General features: G+C 40.3%; 1 protein-coding gene across 1 annotated transcript in view; it reads left to right on the top strand.

The window, feature by feature from the left end:
- LOC138028504 (syntaxin-binding protein 1-like) overlaps positions 1-9440 on the top strand; it is a 43370-nt gene extending 33930 nt beyond the window's left edge. Inside the window, exons 23-30 of the mRNA XM_068876066.1 lie at positions 693-791; positions 1743-1824; positions 2561-2573; positions 3624-3654; positions 5305-5391; positions 6317-6353; positions 6656-6750; positions 8814-9440. Of these exons, the coding sequence (XP_068732167.1) occupies positions 693-791; positions 1743-1824; positions 2561-2573; positions 3624-3654; positions 5305-5391; positions 6317-6353; positions 6656-6717 (411 nt within the window). The 3' untranslated portion in view covers positions 6718-6750; positions 8814-9440. The remainder of the gene's footprint in view (positions 1-692; positions 792-1742; positions 1825-2560; positions 2574-3623; positions 3655-5304; positions 5392-6316; positions 6354-6655; positions 6751-8813) is intronic.
- The last annotated feature ends 560 nt before the right edge of the window (positions 9441-10000 follow it).

Here is a 10000-nt window from a genome sequence, read left to right as displayed (position 1 = left end):
TGTGGCCTTGGGATTGTAACTCCTTGGCGATAATTGTAACCTCGCAGTGCCAACTTGTTGTCATGGCCTTGGGGATTGTAACCCCTTGGAGAGGATCGCAACCTCTCTTTGCCGGGCAACTTAGTTATCCTGCCTTTTCATGACCTGCTAATGGAGTGCTTCATCTCCTACCCCATTACCCCACAAATTGTTGTCTGTTTCACTTGCTGTCATGGGTTGGGAACATTGGTTGTGGCTTTGCTGGTTTGGACTTGTCATTTTTATCGAGCTTCTTGGCTTTATATACCGTAAACTCATGTTAGTCGTTTGAATCTGAGTTAATTTCGCGCAAAAGTGTCCATAAACAAACTGTATGCAGACTTTGCTTAGGGCATCGCTCATTGCTATGTTCACTCACATAAATCTTCTGATATAAATGTACACTTCAGAATGGCGTGAAGTTTAGTCTTTATCAGTTTTGAAAATGGCGCCGCTATTCATGGCATTAATGTACTGTTCAAAAAACGAGCAGCATTGTATTATCGGGTTAAAAAACACGAGGCGCAGTCCAAGTTCAACATTTGTATTTCTGGGTAATCTCTAGTCGTAAAACATGTAGAAAACTAGCAGATTCTCTTTTCCTAAAGATTAAGCTTACTCGGTATGTTCATAGATTTAGAAATTAAAGTTTTGCATAAACTCTTTTCAAATAGTCCTCCGGTGCAAGGAAAGGAACCAAACCAGCCAGAAAAGAGCGCACTTCACTTTACGAGCTGTCACGATGGGTCCCCGTAGTCAAGGATATTATGGAGGTCAGGAAGCAAGAGTTTTATGATAAAAGTCCCTGCTTATCTTGTTTCTGGAGTTAGTGCAAAACTCAAGGCCTGAAACGTGTTGTTAATCTGACAGTTCACGAGATAAAAAGCAATTAAATGTGGAGCGGTTTTCGGTTTGTTGTAGTTGACTTTAAGGAGGCTCGGAATAGTTTCTACCTTTTTCAAACGAATAAACGAATAAACATATTCTGTCCTTAGATACAGTTAGGATGATCATATCAAGACGAAATTTTGGCGAGGGTATAACGTTACCATGGCAACGATATAAGGCATTTTTTGGAGCCTTAAAATCAAGATATATTGTCTTTTTTGAAAAAAACGGGACGGTAAAACCTTCCCATTCAGCGTTGCCAGATAATGTTAGAAATAATCTCTAACATATTTAAAATTCAACAAAATCTGTAGGTCAGTTTCTCAGAAAAATCATTTGTTTCAAAAATGTCTCTTCACCTTCAGAATTTTTTTGAAAATTTGAAAGAGAGACGTTTTAAATTAATCCCAGCTAACACGCAAAAAATGAAAACAATTCACCGTCCGGAAGCAGAGATATAAACGAGTAAATTTGCAAAATCAAGAAAAATGAGGGGTTTACGAGATCAGCATTACGCATGCGTCACCCGCTCATTCGAGTGCACGCGCGAGTGGAGCTACAGGCCAACACAAACGGATTTAACGGACCATTAAACCGTTTGAGTACAATTTTCTTAGTTTTCGTGGATAGGAAAACGCGTGCGGAACTTGTGATTTGTTGGCTGAGAATATGGCGCGAGCTTTTTAACCCGATCACGAGGCATCGTAATACAAAACCAAACCAGTCGCTAATGAAATAGTTCTCCACACTGGATTTAAACAAAGTGTTGCGAATTCTATAATTAATTGCACCCGGTACAATTTTTACTTAATATTTATTCTTGTATCGTCTGTTAGGATGCTGTCGATGAAAAGCTTAACAGTACTCTGTATCCATTCATCTCTCAGCGAACCGGAAGCAGCGCTATCAGCAGTAAAGGTGTGCGTTAAATGAAAGAGTAGCTTAAGCGAAGCCTTTTTTGACATTCTGATGGCAACCCGAATTGAACGATTTGCGATGCTAGAGAAATGGTTTCACCCAACTGTGTGTGTCCTCATTGATATACAAGGCTTTTGGGACGTTTGGCAATATAATTTGCAATTTCAGTTGAAAACAAGGGTGCAGTTCTGAGGCGTGGCAGTCATATTAGGCCATTGGTCATAAACGGTGCCTCTTACCTCTGCGGTAGTACATGCATGTATGTTGGTTAAGTTCCATTCGATCTCAATCTGATTCGTGAGTTTAGGTTTTCCTCCCTCATTAAAATCGACTCACAGCTAATTACATCTGGCTGTGGTGCTGTGCTGCAACATCAGACAGGGACCGTTTAGTATGGCGGCTGCCAGAGGCGCCTTATGCATTCTTTCATTCCGATGTTGTGCGACGCTTGTAGGCCCTGAAAAGCCCATACGGGGAGCGATCAATTTAGTATACTATTGTAGTAGAGAATTCATGCTTATTAGAAATTCTTGAATCCTTCAGTGTTGCTGATTGAATTTGGTCCTTAACGCCAGTCACCAAGAACTTTATTTCACTATTTATACGCTTCGACATATTCTTCAAAGCGCCTCCATATTTTTGTACTAAATATTATTATACTCTTGTACGCTCCCATATAATCATGCCTTGTTGTCACTAAAGACGTTCTTTTTTCTTAATATTTTCTTCGTGGCAGGTCAAGCTATGAGGTAAGTCTATTCATGTTAACTTACGGATTAATTACGATTGATTGGTTTTGTGGGCTAGTGCATCAAGATAGAGGGCCCGGGAGCATAAGCGATTCCTTTTTGTGAACTCTGACGCAGGATCTATACTTTAAAATTCTACATGGATTGCACTGTGTGATTTTTAAAATCGTTTCATGCCTACATGTATCGCGTTGCCTGGCCGACGGGTGGGGGGCGCCTTAGAAGTTGTACCATATCCGTCTCTTTCTTGAGATTCTTCGGACATCGCTCAACGTCACGCTTGTCTATTCTGTGCTGTTGTCTTTTCATCTTTTTTCCTGTCTTCCTCGTTGCACTTCCCCTCGTAGTATTGTCTGAGTAAGTTTTTTTAAATTTAGACATGCCCATACCACTTCAGCTTGCGTCTGTTTTGACGTGCCAGGTTAAGAGGTCTTCATGTCCAATAGCATGCTTCCTCATCAGTGATGTGATCTTTGTAAGGAGTTGACCAGTAGTCTTCTGCAATAACTCCTCTTAGTGACCAGTGTTTACCTTTCTAAATCCCCTCAGTATTTTCCTAACTATTTTTAAGAAATCGTGCGTAAGTTTCATCTGCTGTTCATCGCTTAATTAATAACTTCGGCGCTTCGAAAGCGCAACAATTTTCACGCCGTTTGATATTCCCTGATTGTTTTTAGTCGATTATTGGGGACCTTTAGATCCGGGGACGAGGACTACTTCGAGTACAAGTTTTCCGTTCTGAGCACGCGCACTTCGAAAAATGTCGGCCTACAAACCCTATGCCCCGTACGGAAAACTCGTACTCGTAAGTACTCGTAGTCGTTCTCTTCCTCCGATCCAAAGATCCCGAATGGCTGCTACAGCTGTAGGTGAAAGCATAAAAGTTGTGTTCCAACGCCAAAAGATTGTCGTTTCCTTAGGAAGTTTAAATCCAATTCAGGACCTACGGAAATGCAAATCTTTTGGCGTTTTAACGAAGTTCTTATGCCTCCACCTACCGCCCGTTTGATATTTTCATTGACTGAAAAATGGTTGGTTTGATCTCAACAGCGCGCGGTATGGCAACTGGCACAAGGAGAAGGTATTAATTTTCTTTGTTATTGGTTAAGCTTAAGCAAGGACAACCTCTATGAGATTACTTAGATGTGGCAATTTACTTTCTTTTGATGTCTTTGCAGCTGTTCAGGTGTTTTTTTTTTTGTATGAACGCTATTAAAGTCAAATTAATGATTTGGTAACTGAATTTGTTGTCACGCTCCTGTGTCTTTTGCACTACTCTTAGTTGGGTTGATAGAGCATATTTGTATTCTCAATACTGGACTGGAAATAGCTTGCAGTGGAGGCTAATGTGGGGGAGTATGGAAACACTGCTGTGACATCACACGAATTTTGATTGCTTATGTGTTGCCAGACGCGCATTTTGATTGGCTGGTAGGAAATATGAGCGTGTATCAAGAAAATCTGTTTCAATCTAGAAGTGAAAAAATCCTTCATTTATCGAATTATCTTTGAGAAATACTTCATAAAACAGGGCTCGACATTGCGACTCACTGGTCGCCAATGCGACCAAAAATCAAGCGTTGGCGACTAGATTTTTAGAGCTAGTCGCCAGTGGGCGACTAACCTTCACCTTTTTCCTTCATCCTTTTAACCTCAAAGGCAAATCAACCGTAGTTTTGGATAAAATGCACGATTTATGCGCACAGAAATAACAAAACAAACCCACGACTCTTCTGGCTCTTCGATCTCCATTTTTCATAATCGAGCGCCATGTTTGATTCAGCAGCTGGTATTGCGGACGCTCTAAACAACACGTGCAATCATTGAAGCGTGAAGTTCACAACGAAGCCTTGGCTTTTTAGCGCTGAAAATATGGAAAATTGATGATTGTTTATGTTCAGGTTCGTCTATTTATGTAAGCTATAGACTCGATGTTACATGGAAACTTAACAAAAGCGGAGGAAGCACAGGAAACGTGACTAAAGCTGCTTTCACATTGATTATTTACCTCGTAATGCGTAATGATATGTTTTACGAGCCCTGGCTTCCTTTTAAGTTTTAGTATCTCAGTCTTAGAAGCTTAAGTGTACCTAAACTTAGGACTATGAAGAAGATTGCATGTGTACGTGATCATCAGAAAAATGAAGAAAAAAATATCAGTGAAAAAAATGGCGACTAAAAGTTAAGATCTGGCGACCAAAATTTTTGGATCAGTCGCCAATTGGCGCCTTACTAAAAATGTTAATTTCGAGCCCTGATAAAAGCAATAGAGGACTTTTTTCAGTGTTTCCATAGTCTCATTTAAACACTCGGGAGAGTTGGGAGAATCCTCGACAGTTATATGAGGGTCGAGGGTCGAGGGTTTGCATAACTGTCGAGAATTCTCCCAACTCCCCCTCGTGTTTAGATGAGGCTATGGAAACACGGAAAACGTCCTCTATAGGCCACTTCGGAAAATACCATAATAGTCTTTCTTTGTCCCCCCAAATTGTGCATAAACTTTGTTTTTGTTTTCTCTTGGGACCATCGTAAGTCCCAAGAGAAACTGGAACAATGCTTATACAAAACGTGGGGGGACAGACAAAGATAATTATGGTATTGCCTGAAGTGGCCTATTGCTTAAATAGGGACTGATAGCTAGCAAAATGTACTACTTTCGTTACTTTCGTTTCGTTTTATCCTTGTCGACGTCTTCTTTGCTTAATTTGAAGGCCTAATTTTTACATGTTAGGGTTCCACGGAAGCTCGGGCAGGTCCTCGACTTATCATCTTCATTGTTGGCGGAGTTTGTTTTTCAGAAACCAGAACGGCTTACGAGGTATAGTCCAATGATGGTTTGTTTGGTCAGCGAATGAAATGATGTAGTAAAGGAATCATGCATTTTTTGAACTGGGGATATGAAATCAAGTGAAGCAATGATCCTCGCAGTTACGGGCTCAATTTTAGCAATTGCGTAGAGAAGCCTGAAAAATTCAGGATTTCAGGAATTCGTTGATTCATTCATCACGGGAACGGTAGAACCGACAAATGACCAGATCCCAACGTCAGTGGCTTCATAGCTCAGTTGGGTAGAGCGTCGCACCGGTATCGCGAGGTCACTGACAGGTTCAAACCCCGTTGAAGTCCTGAATTTTTCAGCACTCTCTACGCAATTGTTAAAATTGCGTTCATAACTGCAAGGATCATAGCTTCACTTGGTTTGTTTGGTGTCGGCCTTTGACTGCTCCAGCATGATTTTTGGGAAAATGTTGTGAGTTTTAGAGTCATTGTCCCGATTATTTAACTCGGAAGTTGGAAAACATGCTTCATACATCGTTTTATTGAAAAATATACGCACGTAATCCAGATATTTTGATGCTGTAAGGAAAAAATCCAACAGGATAATGAAACTAACTGATAAGGATTGGAAGGAAAATAACAAAAGCGGTTGGGGTTGATTCTGCTGGTGGCTTGTTCTAGGCAAGAACATGTTCTTTTAATGGTCGCTTCCACAGTAAGGTTACTCAGTCATAGGAATACGCATTAACCAGTTCTTTTTTCTTGTCTTTTGTCCTAACAAAAGATACTGTTGATAAAAACGCTACTGAATTTGCGTATGTTGCTTGTGAGTTTGCTTTCGTCGCTAATCATTGAAAGACCAGCCCGTTTTGAGAGAGCATTGATAAGTAGAAAGTGTAACATTGAAACGTCAGATAATTTTTGTTCTGAACCAACTGACTGTTATATTTTGTGATGTTTTGTAGGTAACTGCTGTCAAGAAAGACTGGGAAGTTTTAATTGGTAAATTGACATATTTTGGTCTCTCAAGACCTGTTTTAGCCTTCTGCCACTTTAATGTACGCCTAAACTGAACCTTCCATCTTTGTTTCGCAATATATTGGAACTTTTAGGACTTCATGTTAGATTATTTGGCGCAACGGGGAAGAGCTAAATACATTTTATGCCTGCGCTCTTCTTATTTAGATCGCTGTGTGAAGAGGGAGTCCATCTTATCTGCTAATCATACTGTATGTATTGATTTTAATCCGGTGGGTGTGACATTCATTTTTGTCTAAACATTTCTCGTTCACTTCCATCTACAGGTTCGACGCATGTCATAACTCCTGATGTCTTCCTCACCTCGTTGAGAGAGCTTGCTGGTTGACGCTGTCCGTGAGTATTGCGTTTTTTACCACAGGTCAGCCTCCACACACCTCTTCTCTTAATTATTTCTCAAAAAATAAATATATCTTGAAAACAAGTAAGTTAGCGAGCAAGTTCGCTGTAATGGATCTTGCGACACACTTTTCTTTTTCTGTTTAATTTTATCGCTCTCGGGTTGTTAATTTAATTGGGAGAAAACATGTAGCCGTAACTTACAGTATAGAGAAAATAAAGGTGGTTGATATGTTTATCATATCTCTAGACCTAGAATACGGCCCGCTAAATCGGTTAACTTGAATCACAGCTCTCGGCTCAGTGCTCGAGCATTAATTGCTGCCCGTATAGGCCAGCCTCTTATTTCTGCCCTGATATCTCGACTTCAAGTTATGTGTTTGTGAGCAGTTCCCAGGCCCCACAGCGTAGAGAGCTTGGGATTGGTGAATTTATGTTTGACAGACTTGAATCTGCGATTGCTCATAATCTCTTGTTTGAGTATATTCGTTGATCCGAAAGGAGGCGTTCGAAGGGAGTATTATATATTCGAAATCATTGATGCAATGGAAGCGTTCGAAGTTTTTTACGTAAAAAGGGTAAGTTACTCAGTAGCATTCATGCCAGGTGTAAATTTAAGTATTTCGGGAAGTATTCACCAGGGTAGCGAACGTTTTATCACGTTTTGATAGCAGTTTATCAGAAGAATAATTGTTGTTGACAATTATTTCATCACTATATATTGCAAGTAGTAGAAATCTACGATGAGTGAAAAAAAATTAAATGTACCAGTAAAAATAAATCGTTCAAGTTAATATTATTCTTGGGTGTTTGCGTCTGTTCAGTTTTAAAAACGCACGCGTCAAGATAAAAAACAAGGTTCAAATTAAAAATACAAAAGAATTCAACTTCAAACTTGCATATTTCTACGACATTAATTTGTACTATATTTTTCCAACCATCTCCAGCACCATGTGATATCTTCATGTCTCACGCCCACCATTTTTCTCTACATGGGGCAGCACTTCACTTCCAATATGGAACCCCTAGTTATATTAATAATTACTTAATTGACCACTTCCCACGGGGGCTCTAAAACTCGGGCGAGCAAGAGGGGCTCTGCCGAAATCTTTCAAGTCGCCGCATCCCAAGTTTCTGGGCTAGTGACTCCGGTCAAACCGGTTTAGGCAGCGCGCGCATCATATTTTTGATAAGACGAAGGTCAAAATCGAGCCTTCAGCACGAAAATCAATCGAGACTTTGCCTGGGTTTGAAACTGTCCAAGCAACGGCCCGCGCATACTTAATAAAGACTTCATACGATTTCTGCAGAGTCCTTTCTTTCTCGTCGAGTTAAGAACGCCTCTGCTGGCAGGGTGTGATGAATTTAGAACAGAACAACAACTCAAACTAGTTAGCTATTTACAAATGCAGCCTGGAAGTTGGACCAAGGACTTATTAATTAGCAACTTCAGCTACTTGTCAGAACTGGTTAAGGGCCAACGCCCTAATCATACAGCCATTGACCGAATGCGTAAATGGCGCTAAAAGTGTATTCTTTTTTTATGTGCTAATGAGACTCACTAGCCTCGCTCTCAAGCAACCGTTCTTTTGTATTTTGTCCATGCAAACGAGGCTAGTGAGGCTAATTAGCACATAAACAAAAGAATATTTTTTTTGGCCGCCATTTATGCATTCGGTCTATTCTCCTTCTGAACTAAGAACCGATAGGAGTAGGTTTGAGTCCTGTTATGGGCAATCGAAATGTTGTTTTGAATCAGCATCGGTAAATACATAACTTTATACCTAAAATTCCAGTCAAAATTAGTTTCAGTAGTAGTAAAATGAGAACATTTCCTATTTCCTCCAACTTACCGGTTCAATGTTGACCTAATTAAGTTCCCCGTTGGCCCGGCCACAAAAAAAAACCAGTTCCATTGGTGGTTGGGTTGAGTAGATGGTACAAGAGAAAAACAGTTCTAAATCTTGCATCATATCGTTTTTCCAAATGACAACCCTAAAGTTTTTTAATGTTTGGGTTGACTTATAAGCCGACAGTAATAAAAATTGAAACATAAAAAACGTGGGTGTTTTGATTTCCTTTCAGACTTGGACGCTGATGAACGGGGATGAATAAAAATGGCGAGTAAGAAGTATTTGTCTGGTTGCCGAATAATTGCCAATTGAATGATTGAAATAGCTGGTATATAAGACAGCCTGAACTTTAGAATGCAAACGGTCAAGAAATATGTCGTCCTGAACATAGTGTTGCCATCTATAAATGCAGTATTTCTTTTGATTTTTGGGTTCGTCTGAAGCAGTGTTTGAATTCAGGTAAAATAACCCAAAAAAATAGTTTTTATCGCGCGAGAAATGGAACTTTTCTGCTTTCACTTGGCCCGTCGAGTGTGTCGTGCGATGAAATAGGCGCGCCGCGCGAAATGCAGGCGTGTCACGCGTGACCATTTCTCGCGCCGCTGTCTCAAGGCGCTTTGTGATAAAGCTGGGCTGCTCCGAAGTTTGCTATCAAAATTGTCCCGATTTGATGGTTGCAATCGCATCCAATTATCAGTTTGATCAGATTACCAATTTTATTCTGCGGATAATATAACTGGATAATTCTCCATGGTCACTTGATAAGACTTTGAAAAACAAAGACTGGTGTAAAATAACTTAAGATACACTTGTAAAGCTACCCGCAATATCTTTAATAAAATGTGTCGAAGAAAGTGTACGTTCGTGCCTCTTTTGTGGGAATCAATTTAACTTTATGTCATGTCATATTTTCTGTTACTTTCCTATCGAAGTTCTTGTGGTTCAAAGTCATTTAGCCTGTTTAAAAAGACGTGAGGCGGGCGTCCCCTTCTCGCTGGCCTTTGCTGCACTTCATTCAAGTAATCTGTAGCCATGTTTGCATAAGAATAGGGAGATCAAGCAAAGATGACGACGATGGCAGAAAAAAATGCCACTAAACAATTGGGTTAATGAACGAAAGCAATGGTTCTGCACGCCCTGTACTTGCCATTCTTGTACATTTCTTTGCCGTCCTCGTCCTGACAACGACGTAAATTGACCAAATTTAAAGTTAGAGAGGCCACGTCCACACGTATCCGGATATCCGCAACTTTTTCTTTTCGGATACAAAAATATTTCCATCCACACGTAGCGTATTCAAATCGAATTTGCGCGTCCACACGTATCCGGATTCACTATAGTGCTCAGGACTCTTCAAGGAAACAGAGGTAACAGAGCATGCGCCATGAAGCCCTCAGTAGCCATCTTGAGAATTGAATT

This window comes from Montipora capricornis, chromosome 2 (genome assembly GCF_036669925.1).
Source record: "Montipora capricornis isolate CH-2021 chromosome 2, ASM3666992v2, whole genome shotgun sequence".
Taxonomy (NCBI): domain Eukaryota; kingdom Metazoa; phylum Cnidaria; class Anthozoa; order Scleractinia; family Acroporidae; genus Montipora; species Montipora capricornis.
The sequence above is the reverse complement of the archived record's forward strand: the minus strand, read 5'-3'. Positions and strand labels throughout refer to the sequence as shown.